Here is a 20,716-nt window from a genome sequence, read left to right on the forward strand (position 1 = left end):
GACGCCATTGTTCTCATCAAGTCAGCCTTCGGTGGTGAATGGTGTGCACTCGTTCTCATGTACCTGCAAATGAAAACAAGTCAAAGGTCCTGTGTCTGTACTCTTTCTTGCAGTAGAAAGAAAATATACCCAACCACTGGTATGGCTTGATATTGTTACGGCTTGGGATGCATAGTGCCAGGGCTTTGGGAAAGTGATGCTCTTTTTATGCCAGTAACATTTTAGGTTCACAATCGCAGCACGAGTAAGGTTAAATTTGGTGACAAGGAGAGTAAGTTATGATCTGCTTGTATTTCACCCAACCTTACTCACACCGGTGTTTAAATTTAGATTTCTTAAAATTTAAGAAATTTTGAAAGCAAATAGCAGCTGTCTTCTCTGATGCTTACAAGTGAGAAAATGGTGTCACATGACCAAGGATGAGCTTAATGGGAACTGATAAAAGTATTTCACTAGCTAAGAGGGAGGGGTGCAGGGGTGAAGGGAAGGCAGGGGAATGGGGAAGAAACAAAAGAACCAAGACCTATCCCGTAAAGGTACAAGATCCCAATGATAAATGCAACTGTGCTGTTTGCTTTAAATGTACCTATACAGTTAATGAAAAAGAAAAACATTTATTGAGCAGTTGATGGTGTGTGAAGTATTGTGCATATGAAACCTAGGGTATGAGAAGGAAAAGTTATGTGTATTTTGCCTTTATTGACATTTACTGTCACTGTGTTGAGGGTCATAAAATCCCCCAATAACCAAGACGAGTAAAAGAATTCCATCCGGATCCATGAACCCTAAGTGCAAAACCGCAGGTCTCTGAACTGGAACTGAAGAAGGATGGGCTGGCTGCTCATAACCCTCTTCAGAGAAATAACTTAGGTGGTAATATACTGTTAACTAACTTTGTGTTTTGGCATTAAAATGTTTTAATTACTAAAGTTCTGTTACATTACCCAGTCGGTTATAAATAGTTGCCCTGCCGGATTGTCTTTCTTCATCACTCATTCATTTCACAAATGCCCACACTGTGCCGGACCCTGGGTGCTATGTCAGGCCTCAGAACAGGCGGCTCCTTGCCTAATCACCGGTGACTGGAACGCAGCACACTGTGCACAGCTCCGTACAGCGGCTGCTCCCCAGGTGGAGGAGAGTTTCAGTTGGCAGAGGCCTTCCCGCAGAGTCGGCTTGCGTCAGTGTGAGAATTTACTTTCCTGGCTGAGAGTTTAATAGTGAAAAAGGAAAATGTTTCTTAAGACTACTGATAGCAGGAAAGAGGACAAGCCAAGGAATCAGAACTAAGGCATAGGCGATACATACAGTTACTGTTTGTGGAGAGTACAGGGGATTGAACTTGGGGTGGTGCATGCTAAACACACGTTCTGCCCCTGAGCTGTGCCCTCAGTCTCACAGATGTCTTCATTCCACCATTTCCCCACTTTGATTCAGTCTGGCCCAGACTCATTTTCACCTACAGTTATTCTAAGGAATAAAATAACAAGGAAAGGGAACCAGAAATAAAATGAAAATTAAGGTTGGTTTTGAGTTGCAGAATAATTAGATTCCTAAAAGAATTCCTAAAATTATGAACAACATAGTTGAAAAAAGTACATTACTCCCAAGTGACAGTGAAGGGAATGTCATCTTTTTTGGGGGGGGGTACCGGGGATTGAACTTGGGTCCTTGCGTTTAGCAAGGCAGGTCACCGAACAGCTGAGCTAAATCCCCAGCCCCATCATCTTATTTTTGACGCTGTATTCTCAGTATTGGGGGCAGGCTCCTGAAGTGGTGGTGCTATGTGGCTGTTAGGATGCACTCTTTGGGGACTGGTAGGACTGTAAAGTCAGAATCAGTACTCTGTCCTGACTTAGCCATCGTTCTGTTACCTTTAGGATTCTCTGGGTTTCCTCGGTTAAAGGGAATTGTATGTTAGAAGTAGCATGACTAAGCCTGTAATCCCAGCACTCAGGGGGCTGAGGCAGGAGGATCACTGTGAGTTCGAGACCAACCTGGGCTACACAGGGAGTTCCAGGGCACTCTGAACTACATAGTGAGACCCTGTCTCAAAAAAACAAACAAACAAACAAAAAAGTAGCATGACTAGTAATGGGCAAGGCAGTAGGAAAGAAAAAAGTCTCAGCTGTGCTCAGCTCAGTGTGGTGGAGATCTAGTGTAGTGTCTGTGAGCCAGTCAGCAGTCTGCTTCTGGCTTCTCTTTTGCACTCCCCTCATCACCACTAACTGTGTGCCCTTTCTTTACCTCTTTTGGCCTCTGCCTGTTGCTTTATCTGTGCTTCCACTTCTGTCTCACCCTGTCCTCTGAATATTTCACATTCTGACTTATGAGAATATGTAGTGTTCGCCAAGTCTGCTCTCGTATAAAACATGCACCCCACATAGGCCAAGGCACCTGGCACAGGGCACTGCCGAGGAGGCACTTTGCAGACAGGCGTTGCCATTTGCGGATGGGAGGAAGGTGGTCCTGAGTCGTGGGCAGTGCCAAACCCTCACACTTCTCGGAGGAGCAGCAGGTGAGTAGAGAGTAGAAATACGGAAGCCAGAATTCCAAGGCCTTTGATCAGTGCAAGGCAACAGAAGAAGGGCGAATGTGTGTAATTCAAAGGCACGATTTGACTTCATTGCAGTGCCAGTTGAAGCAGAGTGTAGTAACTTTAATGCTGAGGAAAATTTAAGGAGGAACACAAATAGGGAAAAAGAAGCCTAACATCCGAGTCACTAGAGTTTCTCCTCTCTTGTCAAGATGACGCTTTTGCAGCTTGTAAGTTAAAACGTTGGAAGAACTATCAATAAATTACCTTTTCCCTCCAATTTTCTTGAAAGCCTAGATATTATTTTGTAGTTTGGCATCCCATCCCCACCATCTTTGCCCTATCTTTCATGTTTCCAGGGAGTCCTTATGAAATAGGGCATGGCCAGGCTTTCCGGAAATACGATAATACAGTAAGAAAAGGGAATGATGATATATTAGGAAGTCATGCAGTGGAATTTTTTTATTCTACAGTAATAGGTTTGAACCTTCCATGCCACTGGGGATTCTCCCCGAGGCACAGTGCAGGGGTTCTCTATCCTGGCTGGTAAGTTGACTACAAAACTTCAAGAACAAGTCTTAGAGGAGCTAGAAAGACACAGGGGCCGCATCCCCTCATTTCTGTCCTGATTCAGCATGTATCCGTCATACTGTTTATAATATTTTAGCGACTACTTTATTGTTATAGTACCGTAACTCACCAAACTACCCTCCTTTGTCATTTTTTACCTATGTTAATCTTGTGATAAGTGAAAGTATACTGAAAAGTACAACTTTTAGCGTTTTCCCATTTAGATGCATTCCTAAAGATAGATCTTAGGCACGAGACTGAGTCAAAGGGTACGAGGACTCCTGTGGCCAAATTTCTTTACAAAAAGATTACACCAATTGAAATTATTCCCAGAACTGGAGCTCTCTCGCAGTTCACTGTATCCTCAGTGGCTTTCGGTGTTACTGTTTTACTTGATGGTCCACCCATGTTCTTCCCATCCATTTCCCCTCGAGTGGTGATGATAGGGAAAACTTTCATAGCAAAAACCCTACAAGATGTCACAGTGTAAGGTAACCTGTGCCCTTTGCTCTGTTTAGTTCAGAATTAGCCATCTGCTCTCCCTCAAAAATTTTGTAAATGAAAAGAACCACTGTTAACTTTCTGACCAGACAGGCCCCTTTCCCCTGGGCCCTAACAAAGAACTGCATTCCGGTTCAAATTCAAGTGCCTGGCCTCCATGTTTTGAGTATCATTGATGTGAAATGTGACAATGCAAGGAACCACCTGAATGAGATCAAGGCTGTAAAACCCTGTAAAAGCGGGAGTTGTAACCTAGTGGGGAATCGATCAGGGCACCGCTATTAGGTGTCATGATGGAGTAAACTTTTGTTATTTTACTTCCATTTTGCTGCCTCTGTGTCACTTACTGATTCTGTAACAGTAAGTTAGCCAACCTACTGATAAGAGGGTTTTTGTTTTTTTTTCTCCACAGCTGGCTAACAGCACTTAAGTTCATGTAAATTGATACAGGTGTATCCATAAGATATTGTTAACAATGACTTTAAAGTGTAGTTTGAGTGGGTTTTTTTTTTCCATTGAGTTTATCGGTACTTTTTAAGTATACAGTACAGTTACATTCATCATTGAGATCTTGTACCTTTACATGACAGGTCTTGGTTCTCATTTTTTCCCCATACCCCTACCCTCCTAGTACCCCCTCCCTCCTCCCTATTTATAAAATCTTTGTATCCATTTTTTCCTCTTCTATTTTTTTCTTTTCCCTTATTTCCTTCCCCCTACCCTTCCTACTTCCCCTACACCTTTAGCCCTTTTCTTCACATTTTCAGTTATACAATTTGGATCTTATTTATATTTTTACTGTTTCACACCAGAGAAACTATTCAGTATTTACAAGTGTGCCTCATTTATTTCACTTAAGAGTATGTCCTTAATATGCATCCATTTTCCTATGAATGACTTAGTTTCTCATTCTTTATGGTTGAGTAGTACTCCATTTTATAGAAAAACCACATCTTCTTTATCCAGTTTCCAACTGATGGGCAACTGGGCTATTTCCAAGTTTTTTAGCTATTACAAACTGTGCCACTATAAACATAGGTGCACATATATCACTGTGGTATGATTATTTTAATTCTTTTGGAAAGATACCCAGCAGAGGAATGGCTGGGTCAAATGGAACCTCTAGTCCTAGTTCTTTGAGGTATCTCCATATTGATTTCCACAGATAAGATTTAAATATAAATCTTCACTAAATCAGCAAAAAACTAGCTTTAGCTCCAAACTTGTAATGTTTTAATTTTATCCATATGTGATGTAAATGCTTCAGTAATTCTAAAAAAAAAATTTTTTTTTGCCAAAAGCAAATTAACAAAGGACTATAGACTTATTTCATTGTATTTTGCCTTCATGTCACAATCATCTGAAAAAAAATATATTACAAAATCAAAATAGGAAAAAGGGCTGGCCACAAAAAGCATACCCCAGAGAATCATACTTTTCTAAAAGGTTTGAACTACAAACATGTCATTTATTAGACTCTAAATGCTATTAGTCACTCTTGATACATTTGTTTCATTTCAGGTTATTAAGTAGGGACTATGCCCACTGGAAGTACTGAGTCAAGTTTGTAACAGTCCCTTCTCCCTGTTCTTTGCTTTGATGGGATACCCAGAAGTTACATTTTCTTGCATCTTGGGCTGCTGTATAGTAAATTTACATCATCCTAGTCTACTTTCTGATGGGCATCCTTTATTTCTCTTCAGATCAGAGCCAAGGTGTCCTTCCCTGCGGAGACACCACTGTCCTTTTCCCATCACTTTCAAATTCCAGCTGTGTATTTTAATTATGAATCCCCATAGGTAAAGAACTGTTAGAGTTAAGCTTCAGAAATATCTTCTTTCTCTAGGTTCATGATTTTGCCTGCAGAAGTCACAGTCTTGGGTTGGAAAACAGACATGAGAATGCTTTATTCAGTTCTTAGTAGTAAGTTAGCAAGGATCGCCTGTACCGTCACCCAGGAGAAGACTTGGAGATGGGGACACAGCTATCTTAAGTCCAGTAAACACTCCAGCACAGCAAGCTCAGTGGTAGAGCGATTGCCTAGCATGTGTGAACCCTGGGTTTGATCATCAGCACCAGCAAAAAAACAAAAACCACTTTCATATGGGAAGCTTTCCCCTTTCCAAAATTTGAAGTTTTGAACTACAACCTGTATTTCTTTTCCCCTCCTCCCCTACATAAATACAATGTACTTAAATAATATCACATAGTGGATAAAGGAGTAATACAAAAAGCATGTGCTGTGTGGGAAGCACACTTAATTGTTGCCAAAGCAGTTGTGTATTTTCACTGCTCAGTTCCTGTAGTTATTTCTTTGGTTTTAAACTGGGTATCTGCAGAAGTACCCAGAAAGAGGCAGAGCTAGCTCTCGGTATGAACTGGCCTGTGGGGTGACTTCTGAGTGGGAGGACAGAAGTGTTCCACTTGCAGAGGAAGCTGCTAATTTCTAAATGCGTTACTAAGGGAAAGCACTGTGTGCTGTGGCTGGAGCACGGAGCTGTGCTTTCTTTGGCCGACATACTGGGATCGTCTAGTCATACTGAAGATGAGTTCTGCTAAGTCAGACCCATGTCTCCTCCTGACAGGCTTCCACTCCTTGTCCACTGCAGTGCCCTGTTCATAGCTTCCCATCATTATTGCCACTTTCTGGTCCTGCTCTGGGATGTGTTAAAAAGGAGCCATATCAGAGAGCAAGACTTTCCAATCCCAACCCACACACCAAAGTAGGTGTTTTAGTTCCTTCCCAGGAGCGTTACGTTCATCTCTCAGCAGCCACAAAGCCTGAAAAGCATGAGAGTATTTTGCATTAACGTTTGGCATGTACATCTCGACTTTTCGTTGGGACTTCAAGTGTTTAGATTTTAAAGGTCAAGACTGATGTCACATTTAGTCGTTAGCCATCTACACGTTGCTGAATGTGTGGCTCTGGCAAGTCCGTGCCCGCAGTGCTCTCCTGGAGTTGGCACAGGGATGACAGGGAGTTAGCCTTTTTCTGCACAGAAACATGAAAGCCAGATGGAGAAAATTACGTGGGCAAGCACACACCGTTCACCTTAAAATATGCTGTTTACCATTATCACAGCAAGACTTTAAGGAACTGTGATAGAAATGAAAATACTAAGTAAGTTTTTCATTGGATTTATTTACTTGGTTTTTTTAAACATTTCTCCTCTAGGCAACTCATGTGACTGCCATTTTTCCTCTTTTTTCTTATTTTCAGATTATAATAACAAGTATTTTATTGGTAAGAAATTAAGGTGAGGAATTATTAATTGTGGAATTGTATTGGGAGATTTCTAAAGCTGTTTTTTCCTCACAAAGAAATGCAAATACTTTATCATTCAATGACCATTTACCCCTACATATACTATGATGGACTGTTGTTTTTTTTTAATTTAAAAGTGTCCTTATGGCAGACACATCTGTTGCTTTCTTTGTGCCAAACAGCTGCCAGCTTATTTAATTTCTCTAACAGTGGGTGGTGAGAAAGTTGAGACTGACAGTTGGTAAGTACCAGCTTACCAGCTGATACAAACCTGTATCTGACTTGAGACCTTGTGAGCTCAGCCCTTGTGCCATTGTGCAGTGCCTGGAGCGGGGTCTTATTCAGTAGGAGGAAGAATCTTACTCACATGGGAAAGTACTGAGCACTGCATGATAACTGTTTGAGAAGACTACAGAGGAGAGGGGAAGATTTCAGGCAAGTGAAAAGGAGTATCGGGATTTGAGAGATTTCGAGGGGTGGCCATCAGAAATAAGCATCTCCATTTTAGCAAATGGCATGAGTAGACACTAGGTCTGGAAGACATGCACCGAAAATACGCAGTTTGGGTCAGCTGGAGAGTAGGCCTGAATATACAAATGCAAGAGCAGGCAGGCCTTATTTTGAAGACAGCTGGGATGAGGGGAATGAAGGTTATGAACAGAGGTGGCCAGAGCAACTTGAAAAGAAATGCTACAAGCATTAAAGATAACAGACTGTATTTTTTTTTTCTATCACAACATACATTATATGTCTCGGTTTCTACAGACCAGGAGTCCAGGGACAGTTAGCAGGGTGCCAAATACTCTGAAGAGTGTAGGCCAGAGCTCCAGTTTCATCCAAGGCTCCACAGGTTGGGATTGATTCACTTTTGTTAGTCAAATTTGATGACTTGTTGTTTCCTGGAGAAAAATGCAGTCTCCTGCAGGCCTCGGCTCCTTCCTGGGCCTTCCAGTACAGGTGACTTCTCCCATAGCCAGCAAGGAAAGAAGGCCATTGAGCTGATCAGCACTGTAACCTTACGCACTTAGAGTGTACCCTGTTACCTCAGCCTTAGTCTGTTGGAAAGGAGCACTTTTAGCCGTGAATGTTAGGAAACAGGCATTGTGGGAGCTACTCCAGAGCCTGCTGTGGAGAAGGTGCCCGCTGGAGAGACAGATAGGGTATGGACTAGAGTGGGATTAGTGTAAGAAATTACAGCTGGTGTATTTGTTTCTTTGTTTTCAGCACTGGGATCTAACCCATCACCTCCTGTGTGCTGGGCAAGTGCTGCACCACTGAGCTGTGTCCCTAGCCCAGAATGAAGTTACATAATAATTATGATTTCTGGTCCATGCTGTGTGAAATTGTTTGTATTTATTATCTCACGTAAGCCTCAGAAGATCTCTCTGAGATAGGTGCCCGGAAATCCTCTATTCACAGAGAGGACATAGCTTAGAGAAGTACTCGAGTGACCTGCATCCTCGCTTCCCACTGGGTGTCCACCCAGTTTAAAGCTTCAGAAGTTAGGGTCAAAGTACAGTTTCAGCAACTGCTTACCTCAGATTAAAGTAGAGAGCATCTCAGATATATAAAAACAGAGAAGATGAAAAAAAAAACCCAAGATGATGCTGAGGACTTAAGCCCTTTCAATGTGGGGATAGTAATCTTCATTAAAGGAGGACTGCCACAAGTGGCAGGAGTGAGGCAGTAACCTCCTGTATGCACAGTGTCTGGCAGGCATTCTGCTCTTGCATAGGGAATGCTGAATTTTCTAAATGCCTGTGATACAGTCTTTTTCCCTACTGCACACATCATCAGCAAACAGGACCATGCTTGTACCCTCCAAAGTCCTAAACACGTAATAAATATGGAAAGCAGGCCCTGTTTCATAGACTGTTGGGGTAAGGGATGAGACCCCATAAGCATGTGGTTGTCACCTTGCAGAGCTGTTTTCTGAGATGGCTGATATGTAAAACATGCTCAGTATATTTACATTTTAAGTTACTTAGCACAACCAGTAAGTGGTGGAGTTATGATTTGAACTCAGAGCAGCTCCACCTTGCCACTTAGGAAGAAAACAAACAAACAAACAAGGCATTTTATTTTAACTGTGTTTGAGGCCATAGCAAGATATCTGGATGTGGATATTCAGCACATCGGTGGAACATAAGGATAAGGTTAAGGTGACTACCAAAAGGCATTCTTAGGAGATTATAAAATCTTAAAATGAGATGGATTATTATGAGAGAGGGTATAGGAATAAATAGGATCTTAGAAGACACATATTTTTAGATGCTGAGGTGACAGGTATGTTTTAAAAAGCAATGAAGAGCCGGGAGTGGAGTGGTGGTGCACACCTGTAATCCCAACACTCGGGAGGCTGAGGCAGGAGGATCACCGAGTTTGAGACCAGCCTGGTCTACATAGTGAGTTCCAGGTCAGTCTTAACTACATAGTGAAAAGTAAAAATAAAAAGCAATGAAAATATGGAGGTCATACAGATAAAATGGAGAGGCATACAAAAGCAAAGTAGAAAGAAAAGGAAAGAAGGGTTGCCAGAAATATCAACCATTGCAGAGTACCAGATCAGAGATGACTTTCGGTTGAGCACATTCAGGCAAACAGCCACGTCAGCCAACATGGAGGGCATTGGGAGAACCAGGTTATGAAGAAAAAGTGGGCAGTGAGGATCTAGAGCTTGTGTGCTTGCGGAGAGCCGGTGCTACTATGAGAGAATGGTGAGATCGTGTGGTGGATACAGAAGAGGCAGCTAAGTTAAAGAGGAGGCTGGGGAGAGAGGGACTGTGATGGAATAGGACGACAGAGGAAGGGAAGTGCGATGCTTTCATAGGAAGGGCAGCCCTTGGGCAGGGTGAGCAGTGTTCCACTGGATGGAGAAGAGCTTGTGTCCTTTTTTTTTTTCCTCCAAAAATTGATAGGAATGTGAAGATTGAGTACAGAAAAATTGATAATCCAATTGCAGATCCTCAATTCTTTTAAAAAAAAAAAATAACCAAGGACATGTACTTAGAAAGCAGATGGAAAGATCTCAGGGCTAAAAGATGGTAAGAAGTACTTTAATTCAGGCAAAAGTTGACAAAAATTTATTGACCACCTACTCTGAAATAAGTAGACAATTCAGTAGAGAAGACAATAAAGGTAAGCATCATTGAGGACCCCGGTAAGATGAAGTAACATGAACTTTTAATGGAGCTCATAGCACTGTTTCCTAATTTTGGACAGCTTACAATAAAAGTGGTCGTTGAGGAAGTAAACAGTACTTATATACAGGGCTGACAACTAAAATGACAAGAGTGGCAGACAAGCATGAGTTCTAGAGTTCAGTGGAGGCAATTTTAGCATAATCTGAATCGGGTAATGAGATAAATGAGTACTAACAGATTCTAGAACCTATGATTTGGGAATAGTGTAAATTATCAGAAATGAAATAAAATGGCTATGGTCAGAAAAGGAATGCCCAAATTTTGTCTTGAAATAAAATATTAGTTCCAAATCCAATATAATGGGCCCTTGCTATACTTTGAAAGTAAACTGGGAACTATAAGGCCAATTTATTACATGAGCCCAAAGTAAAAATAAGTGAATATGGCACATGATAGGAGGGTGGAAAAAAGACAAGTGGGTTGTTAATGACAAGTCCATAAATGTTTTAACAAAAGTCTGTCTCACAAGGCAAAGATATTCTAAATTGATAATAAGGGATAAAGATGTTTTTGAGGCAGGATAGCATCTTTAGGGACGGATCATGTGAAAAGAATTAGGTTTGACTTGAGAATTAATCTAAACTAAGGACACTTTGCTTCTCTACAGAACAAGTAGCCTAGGTCATCAGGAGGGACTGGAAAAACAAGACATAACACGAAGGAGAGATGGATATTTGGCGTCAGATTGTTGCTCAACTGTTGTCTTCCCTCGTCTACCCTTTCACCCCTTCACGGGTGACGCTTCTTATCCTTCACATAGGCTGTAAGGTATCATCCCCTTTTACAGCTGCAAAAGCTCTGGCTTTGGAATTCGGATCTCGGCCTGATTGCTCTTACACTGGTATTTCTACCACAACACCTTGATTAGCAGTGCTTGAAGGGTTAAGTGCAGCCTCCAAAGAATAATCAGAAATAACTGATACGTGATGGGTAAAAAAGTGTTATTGTGTGTTGCTGTTGAATTATATTTAGCCTGCACATCTAATATATTTTGGACTCTGAAGATACTAAGGGATTTCCAAATGCATCCAATATGATCACATGAATTTCTGCAACTATATCCTAAAACACTAATACTTATATTGCATTATTTTTCAGGTGTGAAAATGAAACCAAATTCAAAACAGAGGAAGTGTTCTGGGCTTACAATTTCTGCCCTACTCCATACTCCTGGACTGCACTTCTAGGCCTTATTTTATATCTTGTTTTCTTTGCACCTGGTAAGCAGAGGCTTTGCTGTTTTTATTATCATCAAATTATTTCTCTTTTAGAAGAGATAGGCTACTGTCTTTCAAATTTCTTATGTGCTATATTACTGAAGTTTTTGATCCATCCCCTAGGGATGGGACCAATGCCTTGGACTGTGAATTCTGAAATATATCCCCTCTGGGCAAGAAGTACAGGAAATGCATGTTCATCTGGAATAAACTGGATTTTCAATGTTTTGGTTTCACTGACATTTTTACACACAGCAGAATATCTTACATACTATGGTAAGATCTTATTTTTCCCATTATATTTTTAGATATGCTATAATTTATGATTGGGAGACGATGTCGGGTTTTTTTTATAGAAACTCCTAGTCCACATAAGTCTACAGTGTAATCCTTTGGATAGCAAGGCTGTCTTGACTCTGTTCTGCCAGGTAAAATAAGGCAGTGGAGTGACATGAAAATGGGGCATAAGCACACAATTTCAAAAAATGTAGCCAGTTAGAAGCATTTTCCTTCACAGTGAGCTTCTCATGTCAGCACCCCCAGCCATCAGTCCGCTGTTCTCTAAGAGTGGAAAAATATTCTGGTGCAGCCAAGGTTTTCCTTCATGTGTGTAATACTTTAATCTGCAAGTTACTGATTTATGTAAGCTATGTGTGTATATTCCTGACCTAACAAGTATACATCCTGATGGTGTTCTCTGGAAATACCCATGGCTTTGTTTCCTCCTTTTTCTGATTCTTCCTAAATCCTACAGAACTGCTTTATACATTGTTCAGCAATGTTTATTGCTAAACATTTTCTTTAAAAGATCACTAATAACCATTTCACATGCAGCACATATGGCTAAAAAGGGCCACGGGAGGCATCGTGTCAGAGGTCCTGAGTTAAGACCCTGAAATTCAATCATGTGTGGTCTCTGATTCCTCAATTTGTATAATTCAATTAAATATGTGTTTTAATCTGGAATTTAATATAGGGCTCTAATGAGATTCATTTCCTGCAGAGTAACCCTGAGGAATAGCACTGTTTGTTACAGATGTTTTTCATTTTCATTCTGAGAAGGACTGAGCGAGTGAGCGAGCTACATCTTCGATGTGGCCGTGACACAGCAGGCCGCCCACACTCCTCTGTGGCTACACCTCAGATCTCACCAGCGAACCCACACTTAGCAGGCAGTGTGGGCTTCACCTGCTTTAGAGCCCTCAGAATCATTAAGAGGCTTGTATTTCATTAGAACTTCCTTGGGGTTATTTGGGTTTGGAATCTGAAGAATCTGTGTCATCTTTAAAATTCCTAGTCCAGCAGCTTTTCACTAACAGATTTTGTTAGTTCCAATTATGCCTGTTCCAAAATTATGAAAGATGATGGTAAAGAAAGAATGTATTTTATAAATCCAAAGTGGGTTTGCGTTTTTATGGATTTCTGTGGTTTAGCCTTCTGGTTTAGTCTAAAATGTCTCACCATCTGTACTCTTTTCTGTGTCATCATGATTAGCCCTTTACTGTTCTTCCCCAAGAATTCCATTTCTGTTTCTATGTCCAGATTTTTGACGATCTGCCTTCAACGCACAGGCCTTCCTTTTTGTACCCCTCCCCATCTCCTGTCAGAATCACCACATTCAGAAGAGCTAGCTTTTCATGAAAATATTCCTGATTAACAAATACACTAATCCTCTTCTCCTTTTAATAGCAACTCTCTTTCCCTACTCATTTGGTAGCATTAAATGATACTGATTATCACATTTCTGAGCAGTTGATAGCCAAAACTCTAAGGGGCATGCAACATAATTCTATCTATTCCTTAGAGTTTAACACAGCAGGAGTTTATTTCGCCATCATATAGGTCAGGAAATGAAGTTCAAGACAAATGTGGGCATTCCACACTCATGTATCACGATGCCTCTGACTTCCGGGGCCACATTCGCCACAGAGCCGTGGAGCTGTTTTCTCTCCCTGTGCTGTGGATCCAGATGACCTCATGTTATTTTCTGACGTATTTTTTACGGCCTATACTTGAACACTTCACTATGTACCAAAATAAAATGACATATATTTGTAAGAAAATTTGATATCATTAAGTAGAGAGTTTGAGCTATACAAATCCAGCTCCTTAAAGAGTTGATGGCTCTATTTCAACTACCAAATTGATTTAGTTAACCCCCGCATGTTTGTTATAATCTCTCATAATTTACCTGTTCCAACTGTGGTTTTTGGAATAGCCTATTCAGCAACATTTTCATCTGTAGGTTGCTTCAGAGCCCCCGAGGCACATTTCTCAGTAGTCCTTATCTGTCCCTTACTGTGCTGCTTCATTTCATCAGCGAAACTGAGAAATTTTACTGATTTATTTTGATATGCACACTTAAGCAGCTTAAGGCTTGACTTGAAAATGTGTCTTTACAGTGTCCACTTTAGCCCCTGGCAGCTCATAAACGCCTTCCCAGTCTCTAGACCAGGTGTGTCTAGCTCACCTGATGCACCCTGGATAGCCAGGAATGGGGAGCTCCAGCACTGATTGAACAAGCGTCACTGGAGTGCTCAGCAGGCAGGGCAGAGGGCAGTGCCAACCCCACTCTCTGCGCCTGCCATACAGAAACCCACATGCATCGGGCACGATGTGTGCTTCTGCAACTTAGCCAGGAAAAGCAGTGGTTGCAGCCTTGCTATGTATGTTGCCTGTGTTAAGTAGACATGAAAGTTTTCTTTTTCTTTTTTTCTTTTTGGTACTGGGGATGTAATTCAGGGGTGTGTCGTACTTCCCCAGCCCTTTAAAAAATTTTTAAAAAAATTTTCAGACAGGGTCACAGTTGCCCAGGCGGGACTTAAACTTGCAGTACTCCATGTTCAGCCTCCCAGGGTGCTGGGATTAGATATGTGCCACTGTGCCCAGCCAAATTTTCCTAATTTGTATGTAGCCCAGACACGTCTTCTTTTGGCACTGTGGCTCAGGCAAGCTAAAAGGTTGGACACCTAGGCTGTAGACTGCAATGCATGAGACACTTGTGATACTCACTGGGAAACCAAAGACAAACCTACCGTAGGCTCCGCTCTCAAGATGACTCCTGCTGAAACAGAAGAGCAAGTATACTGTCAAGTATTGCTAAACCAACCCCAATCCTGCTCCTGGTTTCATAGGATCATAAACTGCCAGCACTTAAACACGAGCTGAGAATCCATCATTTTTCACTCCATAAAGAAATTTAAGGAGAGAACGGCAGTTAAATGTCTGTCCAGAATAGTGCCAAGACATAACTCCCAATCTTCCCATCCTCATCTGCCATCTTTTCTCCAGCCATCTGTCATGTTAGCCTTTTATCTGCGTTCTTCCACCTTGTACACAGGATGACCTAGCCTACTGATGGCAAATCGTCTAGAGCTTGCAGTGGTACAAACAAGCCCACTATGATGAATGCCATAGGTTCGCCACCACTGATCTAAAGTGAAGGCCTCAAAGCAAGCAGGAGCTCCTTCATATAGTTCGTTGTTCTCCAGCACCAAGGTAGAATTATGAGTCCTCATACTGTACTGTTGGCTGGAACCACCAGGGGCACATGCACGACTGTCACGGGCAGCTTGTACTACCCAGTGGGACAGTCGTGCGTGTACCACCAGTGGTTCAGAGCTGCCCAGAAGCAAGACATACAAGTTAAGGTCCCATTATGAATGTGTTAGTAGTGAACTGGATTACAGAGAAAAAGAGCCGTCTTGGAAATAATGTAGAGGAGCCAAGCCACACATTCATGTACCTTATTCATCTCACCTAGCTGTCTAAATACTCAGAAAACACAACTGGACAGTATTTATATCTGTGGCTGTGCTTCACTAACATACATATTCTTAGAGCAAAACAGAATTTTTGACCTCACAGACCTTACATTCAAGTGACAGCAAACAATAAAATTTATCATACGTTAGTTGATAAGAGTTATTAAAGAAAAAATGGAATAGAGGGACCTAAGAGGAAGGTCATTTAGGAAACTACTGCAATAGCATAGATGAGGGGGAGGCTGGGTTTTAAACCACAGGTATTGCAACTGCGGTGGAATACGGTCACTTTCGGCTGACATTCAACAGGGTCTCCCGACAGACTGGATGTTAGGTGTGAGGTAAGAGAAAAGGTTATGGTTGACTCCTATTCTTCAGGCCTGAGAAACTAGAAGAATGGTGTTGCCATTGTTCTACTGGGGCATTAACTCTGTAATGTCACCATTGTACTTGATTCTGGAAATCTCGATAATTTTTTCCTCACCTTAGGAGACAAGACAGATACTGGCATGCACATAATGATAATACTTTCTAGTTATTAAGACATAATACTTCTTAGCACAGTGCTATGAAAGTGTGGGAAGGAGTAAGTTCCTCTAGTCAGGAAAAACTTAAAAGCAGAACTTACATCTGAGTCTGGTCTGTTATTCCTCTTGAGTTTGACATTCAGTGATTTATTTGCATTATATTCACAGGGTTGGAACATTCAGGTAAACGAGCCACGTAGATTTTGGTCCTGTTTCATACTGTGATTATTGCATGATTGAGTAGGGGAAAAAAGTCAGGTATTTTTCCAACGAAAGCATGCTGTCTGTCATTGCAGGAGCCTTCTTCCTCTATGCTGGATTTGCAGCTGTGGGACTTCTCTTCATCTACGGCTGTCTTCCTGAGACCAAAGGGAAAAAGTTAGAGGAAATTGAATCACTCTTTGACAACAGGCTATGTACATGTGGTACTTCTGATTCAGATGAAGGAAGATATATTGAATACATTCGAGTGAAGGGAAGTAACTATCATCTGTCAGACAATGATGCTTCTGATGTGGAATAGTTTAGTAACCTAAACAAATGTAGGGAAAGGCAGCACTTGGTAACCTCACTGCCCTCCTCCTAAAATGGTCGTTCCCAGTCTCATTCTGAATGACTTTCATGTCCTAGAATATGTGACAAGAAATGCAGCCCTGATATTTTTTTCACAAACAGAAGTGTTTAAAAAAATCAATTTTAATCTGAAAATTCTGAAGCAAATGTGTGTAATTCCTTCCTGAGAAAGTCTGAAATGAATACTATACCCACTGGCGTCAGTGGGACCCTTTTTTCTACGAACGTATATAATTAGTGGCAAGATCATCATTGCTAATCTAGCCAAAATAATCTACATTTATAAAGGATTCTGTGAGTTGGTCCAAGGGTGTTTTATGTCAAAACAAGGCCTTTTCACCCTAATTTTTCTAAATGACTAATAACTCATTGTGGTCAACTGATAGAAGTAAATTCCATTTAAACTTTCATTGAAGAATTCCAAAATATATCTGTAAGGGCACAGCTGTCCTTATCTCCTCTGGGTTCCATATTTTGGTTCTCTCTCCACTTCAGATACCGAAAGTTCTTCAGAGACGGACTCTGCACGGGATCTATTGAACATTAAAAAAAGCAGGTCCTTTAGGGATTATTTTCATACCTTCTTTGCATCAGTGATAAGTATATTTGCACAGATAAGCTAGCAAGTTTTGATAAGTATATTTTATTGTCAAAGAAAGAAAGAAAAGATTTTTATAGAACCCTAAACCATTAGTCACTCAGAACTGCAATTGTAAATGCAAAATAGTGCCAGGTCTTTAACTGTATTTCAGAGTCATCTTTTGTTCATGCCAAACTCGCCACATCTTTGTTCATGGCTCTGGAGTCCTACTCTTTCGTGCCTTCATTGGTGTTATATAAATAGCTGCTAGTACATTATCATTCCCTTTCTTCATACAGTTATTTCTGAAACAAACGAGATGAAGGAACTCAGTGGCAGAAATAGTCCTGCTGTTATAGATGTTAATTAAAAATCATGGGACTTATTTTTTAATTTTTTATTAGCTAAAGAAATTGTCATGTTTTATTAATTATGTCTTTTTAATTAGAAGAACATAAACAAGATTTTATTTTGCACATCTTTTCTCATTTTCCCTGACAGTTTATCAAAAATGAAAGACACTTAGATTTGTCTGTGTGTTTTTTCTTTATGTCATGCTTGGTTTGGTTTTCCTTCATGTAAAAATTGATATTTTCCTATGGAAACACATAAATGGTTCTAATATATCACATCTGTAAGAAATGCTGACTTACCAAAAAGGACATTGCTGCAATATCTTTTTCGAAGGGTTTTCTCTGGTTTATGTGTTCACTCATCACTACTTAGTTATTGCCCTTCTATTAAGCACTGTATAGTACATACAAAATCACTGCTCACACTGCGCATTGAATAAAAATAAGAATGAATCATCTGTGGCCAGTTAGGAATGCATTGACTGGTGTATGGGTTTGGAATGAAGAGGTGGCTCTCAGTAAATTCAAAATATTTCTGCCGGTCTCCAGACGCTTTGTTCTTATCACAATCAGCAAGCTAAAAGTTTTGCTGAGAAAGTTCATTCCCTGAGTCACCAGAGGTACTTAAACAGCCACTTCAGTGCCCTAAAAACCTTTCAACCAAAAGAGTCTCCATTTGATCACTTTATATTAACAAACATAGTGTTTTTGGAAAGTAGTTTTTCCTCGTGTTAGGTGCTTTGACAATTGATTTCTGATGGGTTATTAATATTGATTTTCCCCAGAAAAGCAAATATGATTTAATATGGAAAACTTTTATTGATATTTCTTATCCCATAAGAAATTTCTTATATGTATAATAGTCTAACAGATAAAATGAAAATGAGCTATTCTGTGATAAAATCAGATTGAGAAAAAATATTTAGAGCAGTATTCTCTTTAAAAACTTATTTTTCTGATTTGTTGGAATAAATGCCTCAGTTCTCTTATTCTATACATAGCCTTAATTATATACTCAGCTGGGCTGATAAAGGAGCAGTTAAACTTACTATTTCCTACAGCAGAAGATGGCCTGTTCTCTCTGACATCACGAAGTATTTTCAACTCTAACCCTAAGTGCACATAATAGCAGGGACCATTAGCCACAGTCCTCCCCACTTCCCTGCAGCCCCTTCTTAAAAGACTACTTGTTATTTATATAATGATAATAATATTCCATATGTTTAAAGTAAAGAGAGACACAGTATAAGATTTATAACTTTTAAAAAATAATTCCTTGAAAAGGAAACATTTATAGTGCATTATAAATTAAAGTTTGAAATTTGCAGGTTTTTTTATATTATACACCTTTTAAGTTCTGTGTCTTTGGCTACTGTCAACTTGAAAACATCCCATCTGAGATATTATTAAATATGTATATTTTATAAGATAATATGTATACGGTGTGACAGACACAGATCAAGCATCAATTAAAATTACAGGTTTCCTCTAAACATGCTGCAAATTCAATGGAAGTATATCTTGTTTTAGGAAAATACAGTGAAAAAAGTAATGTATGCTTCTGAGGATTAGCTGGATGGGTCATCACTGGAATTAAAGGGAGATACTGTTTTGCCTGCATATGATGAACACAGTGCTGAATGTGACGTGTAAAGGTTTACTGTTAGTACTTTTCTTCCACGTACACATCCCTCACAGCTCTGTTGCACTGCAGTCAGTCATCTCAAACACTGGAGTATGTATGTAGAAGATCTAAGATGCTTCCATTTGAAATTTTGTCCCCAACCGTGTTAGTGGAGAAAATGCTGTGAGAATATACTAAAGGCTTTACCATAATTTACCATCAAACTAGATTTTAGTACAGTCTAAATATTTTTAAATTATCTACTCTAAAATGGGATGTCAAAGTAAGTTATTTACCAAATTTTTACTGAAATTTCATCATCTGTTAAACAAAGATGATTAGAAAGAACATAACTTGTCCACTTATTCTTGCTTTTAAAGGCCAAGTAAAACTGAAATATATTCTAATCGTCCATAGATTCTGGAAGTGAGAAGACAGAATATTTTAGAAAATGTCACAGAAAAGTCTCACAATTACTAATATAATTAATTCTGTAATACAGTGAGGAAGTGGAGGATTATTGTGATTTGATTTTATCAATGCAATTAAGAAGAATAACATTGTTTTGTTATAATCAGAATTTACTTTTTTCTGAGGAATATCATATTCTATCAGATGGCTTTTTTCAGTTGTTGAAATGTTTTCAATTCCCAGATTCAGACTATTTCATTAACTAGGAATAAAAAGTTAGATGATATAACCAGCCCAGGAGCAGAAAATTCATAATATATGCTTTAGAGCAAACTTGTTAAGTTGGGGCAAAATTTCCAGCTCATGTAGCTGCTGCCTATTTAAAAAACAACTCGGAATGATTCTCTGGCTCTTAGTGTCCTGTATGTGGTTACTTTCTGTCAGTGTTAGCCTCATAGGCAGTAATGTTAAGCTCATCTGATGAAGTGGTTGAGATCACAGTGATGTATAAATCACCGTACATTCAGTTCTTCTCGGTGAGCAACACTGCTGCTATTGTCTAGAAATAGCAATCATTTAAAAATGCCAAACAGCTAATTGCTACCAGCTCTTTCTTGTCTCTTTAAAGAAAGGTTTTGTGCCAATAATCATCACAGACGTGTTTTGTGTCATTATTGAGAAGTATGTGAGAGTATCTTACCTTACAATTTACTTGTAAGTAAAAATATAATGCTTATAAATCTTTACATGTATAAAATACAGGCTGTTGTCATTTGGTCTACAAATATCTTCATTTAGAAGTAATATCCACATTTTATTTTAGACAGTTAAGTTCATGTATTTGGTTCTGTCTTATCAATATAAATGAGAAAAAGATCAGGAAGCTATTTAAAATTAAAACCAGTACATAGTTTTAATATGTAATAAATGTAGCATCATTTCATTCTCATTTGAGGGTTAAAAAAGATCAAGTTTAACTAGCTGAAATAAAATTCATGTCCTACACATTCAAACTGTTTCCTAGCGGCTTTTGGACTATATTTGACTTGATGTTATAGTATCTTTTATTCTTAATAAATGTTCAAATTTCTATTTAGAAGCTTTAATGTACATCTAGATTAAAAGAAAAGTTTTATGCTTTTAAAATATATGTATTTCAAACTGTATTTTAATTTCTGAGTGCATGTTAGTGTTTTACTTCACCTTTGTCTTGGCAGATTTCAATATATTTATTCCCACGTGTGATACTTGGATTCTCTCTTTAAAATTATGACTATGTACCATTTCCTGAAATCATCCTAGCCTTTGCTGTATCAAAAGTATTGTATATTTTATGGAGATTTAGTGATATATATGTAAATGTTTTTTAAGTTATTTTATTGAAGTTCAATCTTTACATAAAATTAAGATTTTTTTTAAAAAAAACGTGTCAGTGCCAGAACTGTAAATGAAAATAATCAAATAAAAGTTTAAAAAAGAATTAATTACTCATTTATTTCCCTTGCACTTTTTCTCTCCACTGGATTTTAGCATTTAGGTTAAAGTATCTACAAAGACAGTCTACCTTGATATATTAATGTAGTCCCACTCGT

At 39.4% G+C, this 20,716-nt stretch overlaps 1 protein-coding gene across 1 annotated transcript in view; it reads left to right on the top strand.

Annotated features, from left to right (window-relative positions):
• The window catches only part of Slc2a13 (solute carrier family 2 member 13), a 271,310-nt gene extending 250,826 nt beyond the window's left edge, over nt 1–20,484 (top strand). Inside the window, exons 9-11 of the mRNA XM_010615434.3 lie at nt 11,174–11,295; nt 11,416–11,568; nt 15,880–20,484. Coding sequence (XP_010613736.2) covers nt 11,174–11,295; nt 11,416–11,568; nt 15,880–16,106 — 502 coding nt within the window. The 3' untranslated portion in view covers nt 16,107–20,484. The remainder of the gene's footprint in view (nt 1–11,173; nt 11,296–11,415; nt 11,569–15,879) is intronic.
• The last annotated feature ends 232 nt before the right edge of the window (nt 20,485–20,716 follow it).

This window comes from Fukomys damarensis, unplaced genomic scaffold (assembly GCF_012274545.1).
Source record: "Fukomys damarensis isolate Sample0158 unplaced genomic scaffold, DMR_v1.0_HiC HiC_scaffold_15, whole genome shotgun sequence".
In the NCBI taxonomy this organism is placed as follows: domain Eukaryota; kingdom Metazoa; phylum Chordata; class Mammalia; order Rodentia; family Bathyergidae; genus Fukomys; species Fukomys damarensis.